The 27,518-nt window shown below is 47.9% G+C and overlaps 1 protein-coding gene across 1 annotated transcript in view; it reads right to left on the reverse strand.

Annotated features, from left to right (window-relative positions):
• Positions 1–27,518, reverse strand: part of PEX6 (peroxisomal biogenesis factor 6) — a 195,307-nt gene that overhangs the window by 101,602 nt on the left and 66,187 nt on the right. Inside the window, exons 9-10 of the mRNA XM_029596736.1 lie at positions 15,520–15,715; positions 13,706–13,782 (exon numbers count right to left, since the gene is read on the reverse strand). Of these exons, the coding sequence (XP_029452596.1) occupies positions 13,706–13,782; positions 15,520–15,715 (273 nt within the window). The remainder of the gene's footprint in view (positions 1–13,705; positions 13,783–15,519; positions 15,716–27,518) is intronic.

Genomic DNA, 27,518 nt, shown 5'->3' on the forward strand with positions numbered 1-27,518 from the left:
ATAGAAAGACATGGTTTAATGGGACACAGCCAGCAAGGATTTACCCAAGGCAAGTCTTGCCTCATCAGTCTGCTATATTTTTTTTGAAGGGGTTAATAAACATGCATAATGGCGATCATGTATATATAGGGGTAAATTTTAAAACCCCGGCGCACATAAATCCCGGGGTTTACACGCACCGGGTCAATTTTCAGACGGGCCCGGCCATGCGCGTAAACCCCGGGACGTGTGTAAGTGCCAGGAGGGGCGGGGCTAAAGGCACCCAGCACAGCGGCTATTTGCTGCTGTGCCGGCACATACAACTTGCTCTGTTCCTTGGCAGAAGCAAAGGTAAAATACCAAAATTGGGGTAGTTAAGATAGGGATGGGGAGGGCAGGATAGGGTAAGGGGAAAGAAGGTTAGGAGAGGGGCTTGGGAAGTTCCCTCTCAGTCCACTCCAGCAGGGGTCCCCCTTCAGTCTTGTTTAAAAGCTACAGGTAGTGCGAAAAATCAAATAAGAAAACGTTACAAACCCAAAACCGTGGGGCGGCGGGCGGATATTGTGAGGACTAACATCCTGCTGGAATGCCCACTTGCTGATAGCAAAAGAATATGCAGTCCGCCAACCAGGAGGAGAGAGTCTGCTTACCCACAGGATGCCCTATGGTTCGGATAGAAAGAGACAAACAGTTGAGTGCTTTCCCTGTGGGCATGGGGGGAGAAGGGCTGATGTGCACGGGGCAGGAGAGAGACCTTGGGGTGATAGTGCCTAATGATCTGAAGTCGGCGAACCAATGTGACAAGGCGATAGCTAAAGACATAAGAATGCTGGGCTGCATAGAGAGAGGAATATCGAGTAAGAAAAGGGAAATGATTATCCCCTTGTACAGGTCCTTAGTGAGGCCTCACCTGGAGTACTGTGTTCAGTTCTGGAGACCGTATCTCCAAAGAGACAGAGACAAATTTGATTTAATGACTGGAAAAGGAACAGTGTGCAAATCCAAGGCTCTCGTGCTAAACTTTCAAAAGGGAAACTTTGATAAAATGAGAAAAATTGTTAGAAAAAAACTGAAAGGAGCAGCTACAAAAGTAAAAAATGTCCAAGAGGCGTGGTCATTGTTAAAAAATACCATTCTAGAAGCACAGTCCAGATGTATTCCACACATTAAGAAAGGTGGAAAGAAGGCAAAACGATTACCGGCATGGTTAAAAGGGGAGGTGAAAGAAGCTATTTTAGCCAAAAGATCTTCATTCAAAAATTGGAAGAAGGATCCAACAGAAGAAAATAGGATAAAGCATAAACATTGGCAAGTTAAATGTAAGACATTGATAAGACAGGCTAAGAGAGAATTTGAAAAGAAGTTGGCTGTAGAGGCAAAAACTCACAGTAAAAACTTTTTAAAATATATCCGAAGCAGAAAGCCTGTGAGGGAGTCAGTTGGACCGTTAGATGATCGAGGGGTTAAAGGGGCACTTAGAGAAGATAAGGCCATCTCGGAAAGATTAAATGATTTCTTTGCTTCGGTGTTTACTGAAGAGGATGTTGGGGAGGTACCCGTAATGGAGAAGGTTTTCATGGGTAATGATTCAGATGGACTGAATCAAATCACGGTGAACCTAGAAGATGTGGTAGGCCTGATTGACAAACTGAAGAGTAGTAAATCACCTGGACCGGATGGTATACGCCCCAGAGTTCTGAAGGAAATAAAAAATGAAATTTCAGACCTATTAGTAAAAATTTGTAACTTATCATTAAAATCATCCATTGTACCTGAAGACTGGAGGATAGCAAATGTAACCCCAATATTTAAAAAGGGCTCCAGGGGCGATCCGGGAAACTACAGACCGGTTAGCCTGACTTCAGTGCCAGGAAAAATAGTGGAAAGTGTTCTAAACATCAAAATCACAGAACATATAGAAAGACATGGTTTAATGGAACAAAGTCAGCATGGCTTTACCCAGGGCAAGTCTTGCTTCACAAATCTGCTTCACTTTTTTGAAGGAGTTAATAAACATGTGGATAAAGGTGAACCGGTAGATATAGTATACTTGGATTTTCAGAAGGCGTTTGACAAAGTTCCTCATGAGAGGCTTCTAGGAAAAGTAAAAAGTCATGGGATAGGTGGCGATGTCCTTTCGTGGATTGCAAACTGGCTAAAAGACAGGAAACAGAGAGTAGGATTAAATGGGCAATTTTCTCAGTGGAAGGGAGTGGACAGTGGAGTGCCTCAGGGATCTGTATTGGGACCCTTACTGTTCAATATATTTATAAATGATCTGGAAAGAAATACGACGAGTTGGATAATCAAATTTGCAGATGACACAAAATTGTTCAGAGAAGTTAAATCACAAGCAGATTGTGATAAATTGCAGGAAGACCTTGTGAGACTGAAAAATTGGGCATCCAAATGGCAGATGAAATTTAATGTAGATAAGTGCAAGGTGATGCATATAGGGAAAAATAACCCATGCTATAATTACATGATGTTGGGTTCCATATTAGGTGCTAGAACCCAAGAAAGAGATCTAGGTGTCATAGTGGATAACACATTGAAATCGTCGGTTCAGTGTGCTGCGACAGTCAAAAAAGCAAACAGAATGTTGGGAATTATTAGAAAAGGAATGATGAATAAAACGGAAAATGTCATAATGCCTCTGTATCGCTCCATGGTGAGACCGCACCTTGAATACTGTGTACAATTCTGGTCGCCGCATCTCAAAAAAGATATAATTGCGATGGAGAAGGTACAGAGAAGGGCTACCAAAATGATAAGGGGAATGGAACAACTCCCCTATGAGGAAAGACTAAAGAGGTTAGGACTTTTCAGCTTGGAGAAGAGACGACTGAGGGGGGATATGATAGAGGTGTTTAAAATCATGAGAGGTCTAGAACGGGTAGATGTGAATCGGTTATTTACTCTTTCGGATAGTAGAAAGACTAGGGGACACTCCATGAAGTTAGCATGGGGCACATTTAAAACTAATCGGAGAAAGTTCTTTTTTACTCAACGCACAATTAAACTTTGGAATTTGTTGCCAGAGAATGTGGTTCGTGCAGTTAGTATAGTTGTGTTTAAAAAAGGATTGGATAAGTTCTTGGAGGAGAAGTCCATTACCTGCTATTAAGTTCACTTAGAGAATAGCCACTGCTATTAGCAATGGTTACATGGAATAGACTTAGTTTTTGGGTACTTGCCAGGTTTTTATGGCCTGGATTGGCCACTGTTGGAAACAGGATGCTGGGCTTGATGGACCCTTGGTCTGACCCAGTATGGCATTTTCTTATGTTCTTATGACAAGATGGAGGCGGTCCAGAGAAGGGTGACCAAAAAGGTGGAATGTCTTCATCGAATGACTTATGAGGAGAGATTGAAGAATCTAAATATGTATACCCTGGAGGAAAGGAGGAGCAGAGGTGATATGATACAGACTTTCAGATACTTGAAAGGTTTTAATGATCCAAAGATAACGACAAACCTTTTCCATCAGAAAAAAATCAACAGAACCAGGGGTCATGATTTGAAGCTCCAGGGAGGAAGACTCAGAACTAATGTCAGGAAGCATTTCTTCACGGAGAGGGTGGTGGATGCCTGGAATGCCCTTCCGGAGGAAGTATTGAAGACCAGAACTGTGAAGGACTTCAAAGGGGCGTGGGATAAACACTGTGGATCCATAAAGTCTAGAGGACGTGAATGAAGAGTGGGTGGCTCGCGGGAATGACGGCTACTACCTGGAGATAATACCCTTATTCAATAAACATACACACGGTTAATGCGACTCCAACTTGTCGGGAGTGGACAATGTGTTGGCAGACAAACTGAGTCGCATCTTTCAACCGCACGAGTGGTCTCTCAACCCCTCAGTAGCGAACTCCATCTTCCAACAATGGGAATATCCTCAGATAGACCTCTTTGCGTCTCCTCAAAACCGCAAAGTAAAGAATTTCCAACATTGCTCTAAGCTTCAACGGCAAGAAGAAATGTGGAAAAAAAGGATTTGCATTCACAAAAAGCGGGGAGTAGCTTGCTTGTTACGGCGGTTACTACCCCAAACCAAATAAGCCTGATACTTCACTTTCAATGCATAACCAGCATAGCTCTCTGCTTCAATGGCAGGGGAGAAAGTCTGATACTTCGTGCACATCCAGCATAGCTCTCTGCTTCTATGGCAGGGGAGAAAGTCTGATACTTCGTGCATGTCCAGCATAGCTCTCTGCTTCTATGGCAGGGGAGAAAGTCTGATACTTCGTGCACATCCAGCATAGCTCTCTGCTTCTATGGCAGGGGAGAAAGTCTGATACTTCGTGCATATCCAGCATAGCTCTCTGCTTCAATGGCAGGGGAGAAAGTCTGATACTTCGTGCATGTCCAGCATAGCTCTCTGCTTCAACGGCATGGGGAATGAAGAAAAGGGGATCTATATTTATTTTATTTATTTATTTAAGTTTTTTTATATACCAACATTCAAGACGGTAGTCCCATCATGCTGGTTCACAAGAAACAGGGGTGCAATTATAATAAACTTTACAATTTGAACAATAGTGCAGAAAAGCAGTTACATGTAACAAGGAAATCAATAACTTGGAGTAAGAAGGAAAATGAAGATCAGATAATTATATATATATATAATAACATTGTAAGAGGTGGCTATTAATGCTATTACTAGCGAAGTGTGTTGATTGAAGGGAGTTAAATAATGTTGGAGTTAGGAAAGGCCTGCGTGAACAGCCACGTCTTGAGTCTTTTCTTGAATGTTGAGATGCTGGGTTCCATTCTAAGATCCGGGGGAATGGAGTTCCATAAAGTTGGACCAGCTGTGGAGAAGGCCCGATCTCTAAGCGTGATGTGTCTGGTAGTTATATACAGACAACAACCAACAAGGACTGAATTACATAGTCTGGGTAAACAAATAAGCATGGGTGTAGCTTGCTTATTGCGGCGGTTACTACCCCTAACTAATTAAGCTAGATATTTCACTTAGATGCAGCTCCAACACTGGCTTCGCTTCCATGAAGCAATCAGGACACGGTAAACTGGTTCAGAAAGGTTAAGTGGCTGAAGGATTAACTTTCAACATCCATGCCGTCAGGGACAAGGCTTAAAGATTGGGGTGGCGGAGGCACCCGTCGTTTTGAGTGATCAGAAGCGGGTCCTGTCGTAAGGGAATGTACCTGAGAATGGAGAGATCCTGAAGTATTGGAAACCACACTTGGCGTGGCCAGAGAGGTGCTATTAGGATCATGGTTCCCTTGTCCTGACGTAACTTCACGAGAGTCTTCGAGAGAAGAGGAAGTGGAGGGAATGCATAAAGTAGACCAGTTGCCCACGAGAGGGAGAATGCATCTCTGGGCTGAGAGTGTTTGTTGCGAATGAGAGCGCAGAAATTCTCTACTTTGCGGTTTTGAGGAGACGCAAAGAGGTCTATCTGAGGATATTCCCATTGTTGGAAGGTGGAGTTCGCTACTGAGGGGTTGAGAGACCACTCATGCGGTTGAAAGATGCGACTCAGTTTGTCTGCCTACACATTGTCCACTCCTGACAAGTAGGTGGCCCTGAGGAACATCGAATGGGAGAGAGCTTCCACCCATATCTGTGCAGCTTCCTGACACAGAAGGAAGGAGCCCGTGCCTCCCTGTTTATTGATGTACCAGATGGCCACCTGGTTGTCTGTCTGGATCAGGATAACCTGATTTGAGAGGCGATCCTGAAATGCCCTGAGAGCATATCTGATTGCTTGAAGCTCCAGGAAATTTATTTGGTGTTTGGCTTCCTCTGGAGACCAAGATCCTTGTGTCTGCAGATTGGCCACATGGGCTCCCCAGCTGAGGTTGGAAGCATCGGTGGTGAGAGTTAATTGAGGGTCTGGAGCCTGAAAGGGCAAGCCTTGGAGGAGGTTGTTCTGATTTCTCCACCAGGCAAGAGACTGACGGAGTGAGTCGGTTACGTGGACAATGGTCGATAGGGGCTGAATGCTTTGAGTCCATTGTGACCGTAGAGTCCACTGCATGGCTCTCATGGCCAAACGGGCCATTGATGTGACCTGAACTGAGGACGCCATGTGTCCCAGGAGAATGAGAAAGTGGCGTGCAGTAACGGAGTGCTGAGACTGCAGCTGGTGTGCAAGAGACACGAGAGTGAGAGCTCGCTGCGAGGCAGAAAAGCCTTTGCCTGCAAGGTGTCCAAGTCTGCCCCAATGAACGACAAGGTTTGACATGGGACTAATGTTGAGATTACTTACCTGATAATCAACTTTTCCTTAGTGTATGCAGATGGACTCAAAACAAGTGGGTATAGTGTGCTCGTGCTAGCAGTTGGAGACTGATCTGACGTCAGCACGTGTACATATACCCCCGCAGGAAGTGCAGCAATTCAGTAATCTTCCTTGCAAAAGCTTTATGGATATATGTGTAACTGACCGATCGATTAAATGAACAGGATTACCCTGACCGATTGATAGTAGCTGGAGACCGCCAGGATTCTCAACCGGAAGGCGTCAACACCCGGCAGGGTGGATGCCCTATCATAAGAAAACATGGCTTACCGTGAATCGGTGAATCCCCATGTATGCTGGCAGCCGGGCGGGATGCTGAGTCCATCTGCATACACTAAGGAAAAGGAGATTATCAGGTAAGTAATCTCAACATTTCCTAGCGTGTAGCAGATGGACTCAAAACAAGTGGGACGTACAAAAGCTACTCCCGGACTGGGCAGGAGGCTGCCCGAGGTCCGTTCAGGATTGCCCTCGCGAATGCCGTGTCCTCCCTGGCCTGGACATCCAGACGGTAGAATCTGGAGAAGGTATGGAGGGAGGACCATGTCGCCGCTTTACATATCTCTGCAGGCGACAGCATCCTAGTTTCTGCCCAAGAGGCCGCTTGCGCTCTGGTAGAGTGAGCCTTGACCCGTAGAGGCGGTGGTTTCCCTGCTTCTACATAGGCTGCCTTGATAACTTCTTTGATCCAGCGGGCGATGGTTGCCCGTGAGGCCGCTTCCCCTTGCTTCTTCCACTGTGAAGGACGAACAGGTGGTCCGTCTTTCGTACTGCTTCTGACATTTCCAGGTATCTGGACAGTGGCCTGCCGATGTCGAGATGGTGTAGTATTCGACCTTCTTCCGACTTCTTCAAACCTTCCGTGGTAGGCAAGGATATGGTTTGGTTGAGGTGGAAGTGTGAGACTACTTTGGGTAAGAAGGAAGGAACCGTGCGAAGATGGATAGCCTCTGGAGTGATTCTGAGAAACGGATCCCGGCAGGAAAGTGCTTGTAGCTCTGAGATGCGGCGTGCTGAGCATACAGCCAGCAGGAACACCATCTTCAAGGTTAACAAACGGAGGGACAGGCCTCGAAGTGGTCTGAAGGCGTGTCCCGCTAGAAATTCCAAAACTAGGTTGAGGTTCCACAGGGGTACTGGCCACTTCAGTGGCGGGCGAATGTGTTTGACTCCTTTCAGGAAACATGAAACGTCTGGGTGTGTGGCGATGCTGTTGCCGTCACTCCGGGGACCGTAGCAGGATAGCGCTGCCACTTGAACTTTGATGGAATTGAGGGACAGACCCTTCTGAAGTCCATCTTGCAGGAAATCCAAAATGATAGGGATCTTAGCGGCATGTGGCTTGGTGCCGTGAGTTTCGCACCAGGCTTCAAATACTCTCCAGATCCTTATATATGTTAGTGATGTGGAGAACTTGCGTGCTCGGAGGAGTGCATCTATTACCGGCCCTGAGTATCCTCATTTCTTCAGTCTAGCCCTCTCAAGGGCCAGACCATAAGAGAGAATTGAGCTGGATCCTCGTGGAGGATGGGACCTTGCCGCAGCAGGTCCCTGTGTGGAGGCAGGGGAAGTGGATCCCCTGCCAGTAGTCTTCTCATGTCTGCGTACCAGGGTCTTCTTGGCCAGTCCGGTGCCACTAGAAGAACTAGGCCTCTGTGCCGCTGAATCTTGTGTATAATGGCACCCAGCAGGGGCCATGGAGGAAAGGCATATAGCAGGATCCCCTGGGGCCATGGCTGTACCAGGGCATCGATCCCCTGGGATAGAGGATCCCGCCTGCGGCTGAAGTATCTGGGTACTTGAGCGTTGGACCTGTCCGCTAGGAGGTCCATGCCCGGGGTCCCCCATCGATCCACAATCATCTGGAAAGCTGTGGGCAACAGCTGCCATTCTCCCGGACTTAGGCTTTCTCTGCTGAGGAAGTCTGCCGTGGTGTTGTCCTTCCCGGCGATGTGGACGGCGGAGATGTCCTGGAGATTTGCTTCTGCCCAAGTCATCAGGGGGCTATTTCTAGGGATACCTGTTGGCTTCTGGTTCCGCCCTGTCGGTTGATGTATGCCACCGTGGTGGCGTTGTCCGACATAACTCTGACCGCTCTGTTTCGAAGTCTGTGGGCAAATCGCAGGCACGCCAGCCTGACTGCCCGTGCCTCTAGTCGGTTGATGTTCCACCCCGACTCTTCTCTGTTCCACCGCCCTTGGGCGGTGAGTTCTTCGCAATGTGCTCCCCAGCCGTTCAGGCTGGCATCTGTCGTGAGTAGGGTCCAGGTTGGGGAGGACATTCTGGACCCCCGGCTCATGTGGCTTTGCTGCAACCACCATCGTAGCTGATTCCGCACCCTTGCTGGTAGAGGAAGGTGTACGGTGTAAGTCTGTGATCGCGGGCTCCACCGAGATAGGAGGGCGCGTTGTAATGGTCTCATATGCGCCCGCGCCCATGGTATCACCTCCAGAGTGGATGCCATAAGGCCGAGGACTTGTAGATAATCCCAAGCTGTGGGCCGGGTGGCGCTCAGCAGGGCCTGCAGACGATCCCGCAGCTTTGCTCTTCTTTTGGAGGTCAGGCTGACTCTGTCTGCCTGGGTGTCGAATCGGACTCCTAGGTATTCCCGCGACTGAGATGGCTGGAGGGAACTCTTGCTCAAGTTTACTACCCATCCTAGGCTCTCTAGAAGAGCAATAACTCTGCTGGTCGCCCGGTGGCTCTCTTCCGGTGACTTTGCCCTGATCAGCCAATCGTCCAGATAGGGATGGACGAGAATCCCTTCCTTCCTGAGGGCCGCCGCCACTACAACTATGACCTTGGTAAAGGTCCGCGGTGCGGTGGCTAACCCGAAGGGTAACGCCCGAAACTGGAAGTGTTGGTTCAGGACTTTGAAGTGTAAGTAGTGCTGGTGATCCCGATGGATTGGGATATGCAGGTAGGCTTCCGACAGATCTAGGGATGTGAGAAATTCCCCTGGCTGTACTGAATTTTTGACAGATTGCAGAGTTTCCATGCGAAAGCTGGGGACCCATAGGTGTCGGTTGACTGACTTGAGGTCCAGGACGGGCCTGAAAGTGCCCTCCCCTTCTTGGGCACTATGAAATAAATGGAATAATGCCTAGAATTCATCTCCCCTGCAGGCACTGGGATCATGGCTTTTAGGGATAGGAGCCTCTGTAAGGTAACCTCTAGTGCCGCCCTCTTGAGAGGCGAACAAGGAGATTCCACAAACTTGTCCGGCGGGAGCCGCAGAAAGTCCTGGTAATACCCTTCTCGGATAATGGAGAGGACCCACTGGTCCGAGGTAATCTCGACCCACCTGCGGTAGAAGAGGGTCAGCCTGCCCCCTATGGCTGCTACCCCCGGATGGGTCGGCTGATTGTCATTGCGGGGTACGGCTGGGACCGGAACCAGAGCCGGTTCCCCTCTTGTTGTGCTTAGTCCGAAAGGACTGGTTCCTGGCCTGCGAACGAGGTGCTTGGTAGCGAGTCCTGTAAGGGTTGAAGCGCTGAGAAGTTCTACCTCTGGATGGTCTAGGAAACGGGCGTTGCCTCCTCCTTGGCCTGTCTTCTGGTAGACGGGGTAATGGAGAGGCGCCCCATTTCTTGGCCAGTTTCTCGAGGTCGCTGCCGAACAGGAGGGATCCCTCAAAGGGCATCCTCGTGAGATGTGTCTTGGAAGAGGAGTCGGCCGACCAGTTACGTAGCCAGAGCTGCCTCCTGGCTGCCACTGAGGATGACACTCCCTTGGCTGCCGTACGGACTAGGTCGGAGGCTGCGTCAGTGAGGAACGAGAGAGCTGATTCCATCTCTTCTCCCGGGGTGTTGTTCCTAGCCTATGATAAACAGGAAGGCGTCACCACGGTGCAGCAGGTCGCAATTCGTAGGGACATAGCTGCCACCTCAAAGGCTTGCTTCAGGATGGCGTCCATGCGTCGGTCATGTGTATCCTTGAGGGCCGTCCCCCCTTCCACCGGAATGGTGGTGCGCTTCACAATTGCGCTAACTATGGCGTCTACCTGAGGGCATGCCAACATTTCCTTAGTTGCCGGGGCTAAGGGGTACATGCCCGCCAAGGTCCGACCCCCTTTGAATGAGGCCTCCGGCGCAGCCCATTCCAGATCGATTAGCTGCTGTGCTGCTTGTAGGAGGGGAAAATGGTGAGAAGTTTGGCGTAGGCCCTCTAACAGAGGGTTCATTCTAGGTTCCCCTGGGGCGTCATGGCCAGGGAGAACCAGTTCCGACAGGCATTGAGAGATCAGGCCTGGGAGATCCTCTTTGAGAAAGAAGCGCCTCATGGTCCGATATGGTTCAATCCCCGAGGGAAGTTCTCCCTCCTTGGGGGGCTCATCGTCTTCTTCCGGGCAATCTGAATCCCCATAAGTGGGGCTTTCAGGTGGCGAGTGGCTGCGCCTAGGCCGTGAGGGTCCAGGGGCCGGGTCAACCGGTACGTATGGACCCGGTCGGGGAGCCGACTGCATTGTGACAAAGGCATGAATCCCCTTGAATAATTCTACCTAGGAGAGCGAAGCAGGATCTGGCCTCAGGGGCACCAGGCCTCTCGGGTTCTCTGGCTGCTCACTGCTGCCTGCGAGGTCCGGAGTGTTCCCTGAGGAACCGGCAAGTACGCTGGGCTGCGACCGGCCCTGGCCCGGGACTCCCAGGGCCTCTTCACATTGGGCATCCTCGTTCTGTGTGGCTCTGAGGTTGCATGCAGAGCAGAGGCTTATGCCTGATTCTGGACGTGCCGGCTCTGCTGAGGCATGGGCTCTCTTACACTCCATCTCGTCTGTTAACTCCGCTAGAGTCTGCGCTTTGCAATATGCGCGAAAGGTGTACGCCTGCCACCAGCGCTCAGCAACGTGTGCCTAACAACGTGCGCCTATGAACGTGCACCTAGCAGCGAACGGGCGCCTATCACGTGCGCCCATCAATACGCGCTTAGCAACGGGCGCCTATCGCCGTGCGCTCAGTAACGGGCGCCTATTGTCGTGCGATTAGTAACGGGCGCTTATCGCCGTGCACGTAGCAACAGGTGCCGATGTGCTTGAGCACGTAACCACAGGTGCCCCTTGCGCCGTGACGATCCAGGCAGAAGGCGACGGCGAGCAGGCAGGCAAGATGGCGACCCCCTTGACGGGCTGCCACATAGGCAGACTCTGCTGCTCCTCGGTTCCTCGGAGACCAACAAGTAACGATATACGCCTTACCTTGTCTTCGGCGCTTCCCGGCTGCAACCCGGGCGGTCTCCGGCTGCGGGGGGAGAGGGTGAGTACCTTCACCGCCGCGCTCGAGGAAGTGCACCCGCTGCCTCTAGGCCGCGCCCGAACCCGTCTCGCTCGGGGGCCAAGTCCACACCGGGACCGAGGCTGGCTCTAGGCCGCGCCCGAATTCGTCTCGCTCGGGGGCCAAGCCGCGCCTGAGCCCTTCTCACTCGGGGGCTAGGTCCCTGCCGCGATTCGGCCACCGGACCAAGGCACTTACCTCCGAGGGACCACGGAAATCACCTCGGGAAACTCAACTGGGGGAGTGACCGAATGGTATCACCGCAGGAGTGCGGGTCTCGTCTTCATTTACGTTCTCTTGCCCAAAATCTCCTAGATATCCCCTCTCCTAAACTAGCAAGGCTAGAAGTCACCCGAAAACGAGCTTTCTCGGTAGCTGGACCCATTTTATGGAATTCCCTTCCCAATCCTCTTCGTTTAATTTCAAATTCTTCCCATTTCAAAAAATCACTTAAAACCCATCTTTTTCAATTAGCATTTAAAACACTTACTCCAGAACAAACATAAAGTCTTCTCCACCACCTCATTTACAGCCACTATCATTCTTCTTCATTTCATTTCCCCCCCCCCCTTTTTTTCCCATTTGTTCCCTAGTTTTCGGTCTTACTTTGTCACTTTTCTACCTTCCTCTCCTTCCCCCCTCCCTTCCGTATTAATAGCAAGTTCCACGGCAACAGTTTTACTTTTATTTACTTTAGTAAATATTTGTTTATTTCTAGCTAGAATTTGTTCCAGCTATTAATTAATTTTATGTACTTTTAATTTTATTTATTTATTACCCTTTCTTTATAATTTTATTTTATTCTTTTTATTTTATTACTCTTTCCAATGTAAACCACTTTGACAAAAACTAATTTTATAAAGTGGTATATAAATTCTTTTAAATAAATAAATAAATAAATAAATAGATGTCTTCTATGAATTTAGTCGTTAGAATTTGGAAAAACGCTCAGCGAGCGTGAGGTAGCTCCAAACTGCTTTGGAGACGGAAATTACTGAATTGCTGCACTTCCTGTGGGGGTATATGTACACGTGCTGACGTCAGATCCATCTCCAACTGCTAGCACGAGCACACTATACCCACTTGTTTTGAGTCCATCTGCTAAAAGCTAGGAAAGTAGGATTTGTCATAACTGACGAGAAATCCTAATGAAATTAGTGTGTAAGGTTAGATTGAGGGACAACAGAGCAGCTTGCTGAGTGGGAGCCCTGATTAACCAATCGTCTAGATAGGGGTAGACGTGAACACCTTGAATCCTGAGGAAGGCTGCAACTATTACGAGGCATTTTGTGAAGACTCATGGCGCAGATGCTAGGCCGAATGGAAGCACTCGGTACTGATAGTGCTTGGGGCCTACTAGAAACCTCAGGTATTTGCGATGAGATGGAGTTATCGTAATATGAGTGTATGCGTCCTGGAGGTCCAGAGAGCAGAGCCAGTCTCCTCTTTGTAGAAGAGGAAGAAATGAATCTAAGGTTACCATCTTGAACTTCTCTCGCTGGAGGTACTTGTTGAGGGCTCACAGGTCCAGAATAGGACGAACGCCTCCCGATTCTTTGGGGATTAGAAAGTACCGGGAATAGAATCCTAGGCCGTGCTGAGAGTAGGGTATGGGTTCTATTGCCTTGGACTGGAGAAGGAGGGAAACCTCCTGATCCAGAAGGATGGAGTGATCGGATGTTCTCCACGTCGGTAGAGGTGGGGAGTCCGGTGGCATGGAGAGAAAGTTCAGATGGTAACCCTGAGCAATTATCGCCAGTACCCATTGGCCTGAGGTGATTGAGTGCCATCTGTTGTTGAAGTGGCACAATCAACCTCCCACTGGTATGTGAGGCAATGGAAGGTGGCTGCTGCTCTCTAGGTAGAAGTCAAAAACCTGAAGCAGGACCTGGTTGAGGAGCTGCTTGCGGTTTTTGTTTCCGTGTCTGACAAAACTGGGCTTTTTGAAAAGGTCTCGTGGAACGGGATCTGGTTGGTGGCGGGTAGGACATTTTCGGGCGGAAGAATGACCTATCCTTTATAATGCCTTCTTCTAAGCAGTTACACTCACATGCCAGGAGAAATTGTAGAATACTCAGAGGAAAGGATTAAAACAAAAACAAAAAACAGTACTTACTCAAAATTTCACACATGACTTGGCACAAACTGATAGTTCTTGTTGCAAGCCTCTATAAAATATTCTTACCTTGAGTTCTGGATCCGGGCACAGGCAGCTCGACCACTATAGGACAGCAAAGCAGATAAATCTCCCAGGACAAAGCCCTGTAAATGCAGAAGGTGTAGATATTTAACATCCATCCCCTCAAAAGGTATTAAAAATATAAAATAGAATAAAAACTAGGGAACCTTTTCTCTGGACAAACAGGAAAGGACAAATATAAGAATCAGACTAGTGCTCAAGAATTTATTTGTACAAAGAGTGAGAAAATGATTTGGAGAGCAGGATAGTTAAATTTGAAAGGATTCAGTCTCATCCTTGAAATAATGGGCAAAGCCTTCTGCTGTGTAGATGAGGTGTGGCGTAGACGGGAAGCAGGCAGACCTTGCAATCCAACTTCAAGGTGGCCAACAACATAGAACTGATCTCTGGAGACCGGGCAGATAAGAGTTAAATGATTAAAAACACAGCTAGGACTTCTGGCTATGCTGGGCAGCTGAGAAGTCATGTTGCAGTTGACTTAAATCTGCTGTAATTCTGCTCCGGATTAGGTAACTTGAAATGTTATAGTCAGGGTTGAGGGAAAGAACACTAAAACAACTTTTTTTCTCACTCTGAGTAAAAGACAAAAGCCCCTGTGCTACTAGAGACAAGTCCAGGCTCTTTAAATCACAAAATGGCAGCCAATCGAAACGGGTTAACATTTCATGTCATACAATATGAGCAACGATTCATTTTTGAGTGGTACAATTTACAACCAGATGCTCTTAACAGGGAAACTGAATGGAATTCCTTTGTGCAATGGCTGATTTAGTGATTTAGGTACATGTGAATATGTGCTTTTGTTGTGACAATAATGTGGGGCCAGCAGTTGACTGCTGAAAAGTATGTGAATTTCACTTTTGAGTGTTATGGGACCTTTGATTGGCTTCCCGAAGTTTTTAAGAACTTGTCCAAACCCTTTTTAAACCCAGCTATGTTTGATGACTTTACCACATTCCACAGTTTTTATCCAGAACCAACACAGGGAAAAATAATCCAAACCATAAATTCTGTATTAAGAGTAACCATCCGGAAAAAAGATCTTAGATCATTGTGAACAATATGTAGACCTCCTCAGATCAATGTGCATTGGCAGTCTAAATGCAAAATGTTAGGAATTATAAGGAAAGATGTGGAAATCATTATTCCTCTGTATTGATCCAAGGTGCAAATGCACCTTACTCCATCATAAAGCAGAATTAGAAAAGGTGAAGAGAAGGACAACAAAAAGGATAAGGGGAATGGAACAGCTCCATTATTAATAAAGGCTAAACAGGTTAGGGATCCTCAGCTTAGAGAGCAGATCAAGAGGGAACATGATAGAACTTTATAAAATCACATGCGGGGCAGTACATAGGGAACTATTATTTACTCTTTTAAATAGTACTAAGACTATGGGATGCTCCATGAAACTGCCTGGTAGCAAATTTAAAATAAAATGGGTGAGAGTATTATTCCTCTGAACGCAGAATCAAGCTGTGGAATGTATTACCAGAGAATGTGTAGTCATTAAAGACAGCTGGGTTTAAAAAGGATAGATTTGGGAAAATCACTGCTTATCCATGGGAGTGAGCAACAAGAAATGGATCTAGTGTTGGGATCTGCCAGGTACGTCTGAGGGAGCTGGACTGGCCACTTTCAGAAACAGGATGCTGGGCTCAATGGACTTGGATCTGACCTGGCACATCTTATGCTCTTTTGTGTGATGGCTCTTATAATGTTGCATCTCATTGGTTCACTAACAGATGATACAATAATCACTACCAAAGGATGTGTAACTGGTAGGGCTCTAGACTTACTGCAGCTCTCTTTGCAAGTTTAGCCAAGTTCACATCTTTGCCCACTGGAAGAGATGTAATAAGTGCTCTCAGAATGGAAGTCCTCTGTTCCTCTGAAGGTGGCTCCAGTTTCACTTCATGCAGGAAAGAAGTTTTCAAACTGGTTGCAACATCAAAAGGTCTGCATGTGGTCCCAATCACAAGCACAGGAAGAACACTGTGGCATGATGGAAAATGAAACAAAAATAATAAAAAGATATACTTATGAAAACTAATAACACACTATTCATGCAGAACCTCCCCACACAGTGCTATCTGAAAAATCAGTTCTGTCATCTCATCAATGAGCCCAACCTCAACCTCACATCATAATCTCCTCTCTCAATGCAGAGACCTCAGCCCTAACCTCACATCATAATCTCCTCTCTCAATGCAGAGACCTCAGCCCTAACCTCACATCATAATCTCCCCTCTCACTGTGATGTGAGACCTCAGCCCTAACCTCACATCATAATCTCCCCTCTCAATGCAGAGACCTCAGCCCTAACCTCACATCATAATCTCCTCTCTCAATGCAGAGACCTCAGCCCTAACCTCACATCATAATCTCCTCTCTCAATGCAGAGACCTCAGCCCTAACCTCACATCATAATCTCCCCTCTCACTGTGATGTGAGACCTCAGCCCTAACCTCACATCATAATCTCCCCTCTCAATGCAGAGACCTCAGCCCTAACCTCACATCATAATCTCCTCTCTCAATGCAAAGACCTCAGCCCTAACCTCACATCATAATCTCCCCTCTCACTGTGATGTGAGACCTCAGCCCTAACCTCACATCATAATCTCCCCTCTCACCGTGATGTGAGACCTCAGCCCTAACCTCACATCATAATCTCCCCTCTCACTGTGATGTGAGAGCTCAGCCCTAACCTCACATCATAATCTCCCCTCTCATTGCAGTGTGAGAGCTCAGAGTTGACATCACACTATAATCTCCCCTCTCACTGTGATGTGAGAACTCAGCTCTAACCTCACATCATAATCTCCTCTCTCAATGCAGAGACCTCAGCCCTAACCTCACATCATAATCTCCCCTCTCACTGTATTGTGAGAACTCAGTCCTAACCTCACATCATAATCTCCCCTCTCACTGCAGTGTGAGAGCTCAGCCCTAACCTCACATCATAATCTCCCCTCTCATTACAGTGTGAGAGCTCAGAGCTGACATCACACTATAATCTCCCCTCTCACTGCAGTGTGAGAGCTCAGCCCTAACCTCACATCATGATCTCCCCTCTCGTTGCAGTGTGAGAGCTCAGAGCTGACATCACACCGTAATCTCCCCTCTCAATGCAGTGAGAGCTCAGAGCTGACATCACACTATAATCTCCCCTCTCCCTGCAGTGTGAGAGCTCAGCCCTAACCTCACATCATGATCTCCCCTCTCGTTGCAGTGTGAGAGCTCAGCCCTAACCTCACATCATAATCTCCCCTCTCGTTGCAGTGTGAGAGCTCAGCCCTAACCTCACATCATAATCTCCCCTCTCATTGCAGTGTGAGAGCTCAGAGCTGACATCACACTATAATCTCCCCTCTCACTGTGATGTGAGAACTCAGCTCTAACCTCACATCATAATCTCCTCTCTCAATGCAGAGACCTCAGCCCTAACCTCACATCATAATCTCCCCTCTCACTGCAGTGTGAATGCTCAGCGGTAACTTTACACCATAATCTCCCCTCTCATTGCAGTGTGAGAGCTCAGAGCTGACACTACACTATAATCTCCCGTCTCACTGCAGTGTGAGAGCTCAGCCCTAACGTCCCATCATGATCTCCTCTCTCAATGCAGAGACCTCAGCCCTAATCTCACACCATAATCTCCCCTCTCACTGCAGTGAGAGCTCAGCCCTAACCTCACATCATAATCTCCTCTCTCAATGCAGAGACCTCAGCCCTAATCTCACACCATAATCTCCCCTCTCATTGCAGTGTGAGAGCTCAGAGCTGACACCACACTATAATCTCCCCTCTCACTGCAGTGTGAGAGCTCAGCCCTAACATCCCATCATGTTCTCCTCTCTCAATGCAGAGACCTCAGCCCTAACCTCACATCATAATATCCCCTCTCACTGCAGTGTAATAGCTCAGCCCTAATCTCACACCGTAATCTCCCCTCTCACTGGGTAAAACAAATAAACATGGGTGCAGATTGCTTATTGCGGCGGCTTCTACCCCTAACTAATCAAGCTAGATATTTCACTTGGATGCAGCTCCATCACTGCTCTCTACATTAAAGGTGGGGGTGGAAGGGAAATAGAACCAAGAGCTAAGAGAAACAGATAAGTATGAGAGAGAAAATTTGCGGGGCAGACTAGATGGGCCATTTGGTCTCCTTCTGCCGTCATTTCTATGTTTCTATGTTTCTATGTTTCACACCGTAATCTCCCCTCTCACTGTGGGGTGATATCTCAGCTCTAACCTCACACTGTAATCTCCCCTCTCATTGCAGTGTGAATGCTCAGCGCTAACTTTACACCATAATCTCCCCTCTCATTGCAGTGTGGGAGCTCAAACTGACATCACACCATAATCTCTCCTCTCACTGCAGTGTGAGAGCTCAGCCCTAATCTCACATGATAATCTTCCCCTAGCTGCAATGTGAGAACTCAGAACTAACACTACACCATAATATCCCCTCTCATTGCTGTGCGAGAGCTCAGAACTGACATCACAATGTAATCTCCCCTCTCACTGCAGAATGAGAGCTCAGTCCTAACCTCACACCGTAATCTCTCCTCTCACTGCAGTGTGAGAGCTCAGCCCTAACCTCACATCATAATCTCCCCTCTCACTGCAGTGTAATAGCTCAGCCCTAACCTCACACTGTAATCTCCCCTCACTGCAGTGTGAGAGCTCAGAAATGACATCACACCGTAATCTCCCCTCCCACTGCAGTGTGAGAGCTCAGAACTGACATCGCACCATAATCTCCCCTCTCACTGTGGGGTGATATCTCAGCCCTAACCTCACACTGTAATCTCCTCCCTAGCTGCAATGTGAGAACTCAGAACTGACATCATACTGTAATCTCCCCTCTCATTGCAGTGTGAATGCTCAGTGCTAACTTTACAAAATAATCTCCCCTCTCATTGCAGTGTGAGAGCTCAGAACTGACATCACACTATAATCTCTCCTCTCACTGCAGTGTGAGAGCTCAGCCCTAATCTCACATGATAATATTACCCTAGCTGCAATGTGAGAACTCAGAACTAACACTACACCATAATATCCCCTCTCATTGCTGTGCGAGAGCTCAGAGCTGACATCACAATGTAATCTCCCCTCTCACTGCAGAATGAGAGCTCAGTCCTAACCTCACACAGTAATCTCCCCTCTCACTGCAGTGTGAGAGCTCCGTTCTAACCTCACACCATAATCTCTTTTCTCACTGCAGTGTGAGAGCTCAGAACTGACATCACACCGTAATATCCCCTCTCACAGCAGTGTGAACTCAGCCCTAACCTCACATCATAATCTCCCTCACAAATTTAAGCAGCTCAGTCCTCTGCCTGTTTCAGGTTGGCTCTGAGCATTGGTGTTTGGAAGGGGAGTGTGTCTTGTAGAAAGATGCATCCAAAATAATTGGCGGGGGGGCAGTTTATAGCAGGAAGGAAACAAAATTGCAAGTCCTGTGATTCCCTGTAACATTTTGAGGATATCGCACTTCTAGTTTTCTTCACCAGTAAACATAAATCAAATTTCCCATAAAAACATAAGGATACAATACAAAAAACTTCAGAAGTTTCAGATATTCTTATCTTACCTATTTTCTGGGAAATAAAATTTGTAAATCCACTGATACTTGCTCATACTGCACTCCCTAAACTGAATTTAAATACCTGCATGTGTCTGGGATGGTGAGGTTTCTAAGCTATCAGACATTTTCATAGAGAATATTGCCTAATTGATGAATGATTCTTTTCCTTCTAACGACATATCCACATTATTCATGTCTATAATGCAAAGATTTTAATCCTGTCCTTGTTAACAGCTATGCATAGTCTATTCACTCCATCTCATACCATTATCACCCCATACATAGTAACCTATTAGATGAGAGCAGACCCATCTAGTCTGTCCATACTCTCAGAGATTTGTATTTCAGCTGCTAGCCAGGACATTTGTGATTCTTCGCTCTCTATACTGCACCCTCTGGGGCAGAAAAGCACCCAGCACCTCTCCCCTTTCACGGTCTTGTTATGGTTAAGCGGTGTTTGGGTGGATCCTTGGGTACTGTGGCAGATGACCATGCCCACGGGGAGGAGTCCCGTGAGGAGCCACAGTACTGGGCTAGACTCAGAATGCACAAACACAAAATTAGTTCTTTATTATACAGCTTGAAGAGTCCACCAGAGGTGGCAGTAGTGAGGCAGTCTGGTAGTAGCAGTCTCAGGGACCTCGGCAGAGGGAGCCCTTCTCACCCTGTTGGTATAGGGAGGTTCCGAAGCAGGTTTCCCAGCAAGGTAGTACTGGGGTGAGATAGACTGAGAGGAGCGAGTGCCTGTTCCCTGTAAGGCAACTGAAATAAAGCAGAGGGCCCCCGAGGAGCGGGTACCCTGGTTAGCAGTTACCCCGAAGGGCAGAGAGAGAGCTGCCAGCTGCAGCACGGAAGCAGCAGAGTAGCGTAGACAGGAACAGATTTGAGTCCTTGCTAACTCAACAAGCTAGCAAATTAGAATAGATTATATACCCAGATGGCATGATGTCAGCAAAGGGGAACGCCCCCGAGGTTCACGCCAAGGTTGGAATAAAGACGTGAGTGACGCGCACGCACCCTAGTAGATACTTGGGAGGAGCATGGTGGGAGGCTGCACCATAGCCGTTCCGGGGACGCCGGAGGGTTCGGCTTGTAAACGCGGCGGTAGCCATCTTTCCTAGGTAAGCGGGAGGAGCCCTGAACAAGGTGAGGCAAACGGGGCAAAGCCATCTAGCACCAAAGGACGCAACAGTACCCCCCCTTCAAAGGGTGTCCATGCTGTTTCCTACCAGGTCTTGGTTTCTGCGGATGCAATTTATGGGAGTCCTGAAGCATCTCTTTATCCAGTATATTAGCCAAAGGAGTCCAAGAGTTTTCTTCAGGTCCATAGCCTCCCAAGATAGGAGGTATTCCCATACTCTGCCTCTTTTTCTCAAATCGAGAATAGTGTCTACCTTGTATTCGATGTCTTCTTCTGAATCTATAGGTGTAGCTTCAGGTGTCTTGTTGGAGAACACACTAAGGATCAATGGCTTCAGTAGTGAGACGTGGAACACACTGTGGATCTTCAATGTAGGTGGTAGCTTCAGACTATAGGTGAGATTGCCTAATTGTCGGAGAATGGGAAATGGTCCAACGAACTGTGGAGCGAAGCAAGCTGAAGGTAGTTTAAGTCTCAAGTGCTTAGTGGATAGCCAGACTTTGTCACCAGGCTGGAAATCTGGAGCTTTGCAGTGGTGAGCATCGTATCCTTTCTTAGCTTGAAGACCTGCTTTAAGAAGCATCTCTTTTGTCTGAGTCCAAAGTTGTTGAATATCTTTGGCAGTAGATTGAGCTGCCGGGGATGACACTAATAATGGAAATGGCAGTGGTGGCAGTGGTAGTCATCCGTAAACCACTTCGAATGGTGTTGATTCAGTGGATGTTGCTGGATGAGAACTGATGGCGAATTCAGCCCAGGGCAACAGTTCACTCCAATCATTCTGGCGAGTGTTCACGTAGGCACGAATGAACTGCTTGAGTATCCTGTTCATTCTCTCTGTTTGCCCGTTAGATTGTGGATGGTATGCTGAGGTGAAGTTGAGAGAAATATTAAACTTCTTGCATAGTGACTTCCAAAACTTAGCTGTGAACTGGGCTCCTCGATCGGAGACTATGTACTTAGGCATGCCGTGTAGGCGGAAGATATGCGTGATGAAGAGCTTGGCGAGCTCCATGGCAGTGGGTAAGCCAGGGAGAGCCACAAAGTGAGCCATCTTTGAGAACCAATCTACAGTTACCCAAATCGTGTTGTTTCCTCCTGAAAGTGGTAAGTCTACCATGAAGTCTGTGGCAATGTGTGTCCATGGTTCGTCTGGTACTGGCAAGGGTTGGAGTAGAACCCAGGGACGACCGGGTGGCATCTTCTGTCTGGCACAATTTGCGCAGGAAGCAACGTAGGAGAATCTGTCTTCCTTCATGGTGGGCCACCAATAAAAGTTTTGTAGCTTAGACAGAGTTCTGCATTGGCCAGGGTGTCCTGCCAGTTTAGAGTCGGGAGCCCATGCTAACAACTTTTTTCTGAGGTTCTTGGGTACAATGGTTTTTCCTGCAGGTACTGAGTGAGTAGCTGCCAAAATAACCCTTTCTGGGTCAATGATGTGTTGCGGTTCCTCTGGAATGTCCTCTGAGAGGAATGAGAGAGACAAGGCATCTGCTCTGATATTCTTATCTCCAGGGCGGTATTTTAACACAAAGTTGAATCTTTTGAAAAACAGAGACCATCTCGCTTGTCTATGATTCAGGTGCTGTGCATGGCAGAGGTACTCCAGATTCTTATGGTCTGTAAAGACAGTGTCTTGATGTTGCGCTTCTTCGAGCCAAGGGTGCCATTCTTTGAATGCCACCTTTATAGCCAGTAGCTCTTCATCTCCTATTCCGTAATTTTTCTCTGCTGAGAGAAGCGACGGGAGAAGAAAGAGCATGGATATAAAGCCTTCGAATCACCGTCCTGACTTAGTACGGCCCCTATGCCAACGTCTGAGGCATCGACCTCAACGATGAAGGGCTTGGTGGGATCCAGATGTCGGAGACACGGCTTGCTCGAAAAAGCATCCTTTAATTTCTGGAATGCAGCTATTGCCTCCGGAGACCGATTTACAACATTGGCATCTTTCTTTGTCATAGCTGTAAGCGGAACTGTAAGTGAGGAGTAGTTCTTGATGAAAGTCCTGTAATAGTTGGTGAAACCTACAAAATGTCTGAGAGCCTTTAGTTCGGTGGGTTGTGCCCATTTCTTAATGCTCTCCAGCTTTTGTGGATCCATTTGAAAGCCTTGGTTGGAAACGATGTAGTCCAAGAAAGGTACAGATTCCTTGTAGAATTTACATTTGGATAGCTTGGCGTATAGATGGTTCTCACTGAGTCTTTGCAGTACTCTTTTGACATCCTCCAGATGAGTGGTCATGTCTTGAGAGAATTTCATGATGTCATCTAGGTAATAACGACACTTTTATAGAGGAGATCCCGGAAAACGTCGTTCATTAAATTTTGAAAGACAGCCAGGGCGTTGCACAGACCGAAGGGCATCACTAAATATTCAAAGTGATCATCCCAGGTGTTGAAGGCCGTTTTCCACTCATCACCAGCTCAAATGCGAAGTAAGTTGTAGGCTCCTTTCAGATCAAGCTTGGAGAATATCTTGGCTCCCTGTAGTCAGTCGAATAGCTCTGAGATCAGAGGTAGGGGATAACAATCTTTCACTGTTATCTCATTGAGACCCCTGTAATCTATACATGGACGCAATGTTCCGTCCTTCTTCCCCACAAAGAAGAAACCTGCGCCAGCAGGAGACTTGGAGAGTCTTATAAAGCCTTTTTGGAGGTTTTCCTGAATATATTTGGACATGGCTTTGTTCTCTACCATGGAGAGGGGTAAACCCGTCCCTTGGGTGGTTCAGTGTTAGGCTTAGATTAATAGTGCAGTCATAGGGTCTGTGAGGCGGTAGTACGTCTGCAGCTTCTTTTGAAAAGTCATCTTGGAAAGATGCATATTGAGGCGGCAACCCCGGCATTAAGAACATAAGAACATAAGAAAATGCCATACTGGGTCAGACCAAGGGTCCATCAAGCCCAGCATCCTGTTTCCAACAGTGGCCAATCCAGGCCATAAGAACCTGGCAAGTACCCAAAAAACTAAGTCTATTCCATGTTACCATTGCTAATGGCAGTGGCTATTCTCTAAGTGAACTTACTAGCAGGTAATGGACTTCTCCTCCAAGAACCTATCCAATCCTTTTTTAAACACAGCTATACTAACTGCACTAACCACATCATCTGGCAACAAATTCCAGAGTTTAATTGTGCGTTGAGTAAAAAAGAACTTTCTCCGATTAGTTTTAAATGTGCCCCATGCTAACTTCATGGAGTGCCCCCTAGTCTTTCTATTATCCGAAAGAGTAAATAACCGATTCACATCTACCCGTTCTAGACCTCACATGATTTTAAACACCTCTATCATATCCCCCCCAGCTGTCTCTTCTCCAAGCTGAAAAGTCCTAACCTCTTTAGTCTTTCCTCATAGGGGAGCTGTTCCATTCCCCTTATCATTTTGGTAGCCCTTCTCTGTACCTTCTCCATCGCAATTATATCTTTTTTGAGATGCGGCGACCAGAATTATACACAGTATTGGGGTGGTAGGCATACAGGGTATAGGAGCGACCTCCATCAGGCATTTACCATAGCAGTCTGGACCCCAGCGTGAAAGTTCGAAAGTAGCCCAATTGAATTGAGGCATATGCTGCTGCAACCACGGTAATCCCAGTACTATGGGGTGCATGGCCTTCTCTAAAACAAAGAAGGAAATAGTTTCAGAATGGAGAGCACCAGTTCGTACACACAAAAAAGGGCAAGAATAAATTTTTTCTGGTCAAAAGTTCAAAAATCAAGCTTTTTAAATTCTTATTGCGGCTGCTCCTCTTATTTGAACACAAATTTTAGCGGCGAAACCACCCCCCCCCCCAAAAAAAAATGTGTGTTCAAATAAGAGCAGCCGCAATAAGAATTTAAAAAGCTTGATTTTTGAACTTTTGACCAGAAAAATTTATTCTTGCACTTTTTGTGTGTACACTATATGTTTGAGTGCAACTAGAGCTCCAGTGTGATATTGAGCACCGGTTCGTAGACATACTGGTTCGGTGAGTTTGGTTACTTCACCCGGTAAGGGCTCTCCATGAATGGATGACAGAAGTAGTGGAGCTTCATGGTAGGAGTGGGGATCCGTAGGTGCTCCACTAATCGTTGTAGAATGAAATTGCCTCCTGCCCCTGAGTCCACTAGGGCAAGAGTCTGATATTCTAAGGGTCTGCAGATCAAGGATACAGGAAGAGAGAGCAGAGGAGAAGGAGCAGTAAGACCTAAGAAGAGTCCTCCTGCAGGACATAGGTCTGCCAGTTTCCCGGACATATAGGGCATGTTTGACCAGCATTGCCAGCTTGTCCACAGTACATGCACAACCCCGATTTCTTCCGTGTTCTTCTCTCTTTGGATGTCAGATGGCTGCAGCCTAATTGCATAGGTTCTTCTTCGCCAGCAACTGGGTCTGGGTATGAACTTAACTCGTGCTTCACCCTGAAAGGGTTTTCTGGGAGTCTTGGTCTCTTGAACCTTGTTACGAAGTCAGTGATCAATCCTTGTTGCCAACTTCACTAGTTCAGCCAAAGTCTCAGGCATCTCCTGAGAGGTGAGCTTGTCCTTCAGACGAGAGTTCAGTCCTTCAAAGAAGAGGGTCCTCAGGCATCTCGGGTCCCAATATAATTCATACGCCAGTGTCTTGAATTCAATAGCGAAGTCAGCCCATGGTTTATTACCCTGCTTCAGATGAACCAAGGAAGATCCTGCAATGGTATGCCGGGCAGAGTCATCGAAAACTGATTTAAACAGATCGAGGAATCCTTCAAGGTCATGAAGAATCGGGTCCTCACGCTCCCACAGCAAAGAGGCCCAAGACCGTGCTCTTCCATCTAGATAAGGCAAGATATAGGTGGTCTTGGCATAAATTGTGGGAAAGTGGCTAGGTTGCAAGGAAATGTGCATGCAACACTTGTTAATGAAACCTCTGCATCTCCAAACTTCCCCAGAGAAGTGGCTAGGAGCAGATAGAGGTACAATAGTCTTGACCGTCACTTCAGGCAGTGTAGCTTCTTTACCTGTGGTGGTAGGTAAGTTCATCTGTGTGTGCAGTAGGTTGAATGCAGCGGTCCAATCTTCCTGCGCAGTCTGCTGTTTGGAGATTTGCTGGGCCAGGCCAGGAACGGCCTGTAATGCGGTGAGCTGAGCCGAATCCATGGTGTTAGCAATCTGTTATGGTTAAGCAGTGTTTGGGTGGATCCTTGGGTACTGTGGCAGGTGACCACGCCCATGGGGAGGGGTCCCATGAGGAGCCACAGTACTGGGCTAGACTCAGAACGCACAAACACAAAGTTAGTTCTTTATTATACAGCTTGAAGAGTCCACCAGAGGTGGCAGTAGTGAGGCAGTCTGGTAGTAGCAGTCTCAGGGACCTCGGCAGAGGGAGCCCTTTTCACCCTGTTGGTATAGGGAGGTTCCAAAGCAAGTTTCCCAGCAAGGTAGCATTGTGGATGAGAGACTGAGAGGAGCGAATGCCTGTTCCCTGTAAGGCACCTGAAATAAAGCAGAGGGCCCCCGAGGAGCGGGTACCCAGGTTAGCAGTTACCCCAAAGGGCAGAGAGAGAGCTTCCAGCGGTAGCACGGAAGCTGCAGAGTAGCGTAGACAGGAACGGGAAGGAGTGCAGCCTTGTAAGTCTGGCTGATAAGGAGTTCCCAGCTCTCCAGAGTTAGAGGGAAGAGAGAACCTGAGACTGGAGGTATGGGTACTTGAGAGGCAAACTGAGGCTGAGAAGCCAGAAAGTGCGCTCCCAGGTGCTCTGGCCAGACAGGGAGATCGATGAGTGCAAATGATGGCAGAGATAAAGATGATTGCAGCAGAAATTGACCAGGTGCTCAGTGAGCTCTGGTAATGCGCCCTAGGAGGAGAGGCTGCGGTAAGTCAAGAAGGGGGCAGCATTGACAGCCAGAGATTGGCGCTACAGGTGGTCCAGATGAAGACCCTATAGGGTGCCCAGATACTACCAGGAGTCCTGAAACACCTCCTGTGAGAAGCCCAGAGAAGGGAGCAGTGAAGAATCCTGAGAGAGGGGGTCACAGAAAGCCCTAGGGAAGATGACACAGACTGCCCAGGAGGAGACAGGATTGAGTGGCCAGAGGGCTGCAGCACCGATCAGACAGAAGGCGGCACTACAGGAGGTCCAGAGGAAGACCCTGTAGGGTGCACAAACACTACCGGGAGCTGATAGCCAACTCCTTTGAAAAACCCAGAGAGAGAGGGCATAGAGTGGCAAGTGAGAGATGCCACAGAGAGCCCAGAGGTGGCGCTGCAGAGATCCCGAGTGAGGCTGCGGAGACCCCAGTGACCGGAGTGGACGAGTGGCCAGAGTATACAGAGGAGGAAACTGTGGAGAGCCCAGGGGGAGGCGCTGCAGAGTGTACAAAGGAGGAAGAGTCCACAGAGAGCCCAGAGAATGATGCTGTGGAGACTAGAAAATGAGGATACAGAGGAGCCAAGGAGGGGCTCTACATCAGAGATACCAGTTTCCAGGAAGCGGGCACAGCTGATTATAGAGGAGCAGCACTTGTGGTTCCCCAGTTGGTCCATAAAGCTCCATCGGGGTGGAATTCGAACCCGGAGCCAGCAAAGGACTTAAAGGACCGGGGATGCGCACTGGTCAAATGGCACACTAGGTGGTGGTCGTGACGCTGTCAAGAGTTACCCTAAGAGATGGGAATGAGCATGTCAGGAGGTCCCTGTTCCCAAGCGTAGTTGGTGGGAAGCCAAAGGAAGAGGACTTGGAGGTCTTGGACTTTCCTGGATGTGATCCAGGAGGGAGTAGGGATGCTTGGCCCAATGGGTCCAAGCTGAGGGGAGGGGTATGTGAAGCAGTGCCTCTAGTGTTCCCCTATTTACCGGGTCCACCTTATATTCCTTAAGCAAATTATGCTCTATGGGTGGGATCCTGCAGGGCAGGTGGGGCTCAGAGGGCATAATCAGAGACTGAGGAATAAGAGCTGGGATCCAGATGGGGATAACCAGAGCAGGCCCAGGTCCTCCAGGAAGAAGGCAGCTCCTGTACTTTTTACTGTCCAAACATTGAACTGAGACACAGCAGTACAAACATTGAACTGAGGCACAGCAGTACAAACATTGA

Source organism: Rhinatrema bivittatum, chromosome 3, assembly GCF_901001135.1.
Source record: "Rhinatrema bivittatum chromosome 3, aRhiBiv1.1, whole genome shotgun sequence".
NCBI classification, from domain to species: Eukaryota; Metazoa; Chordata; class Amphibia; order Gymnophiona; family Rhinatrematidae; genus Rhinatrema; species Rhinatrema bivittatum.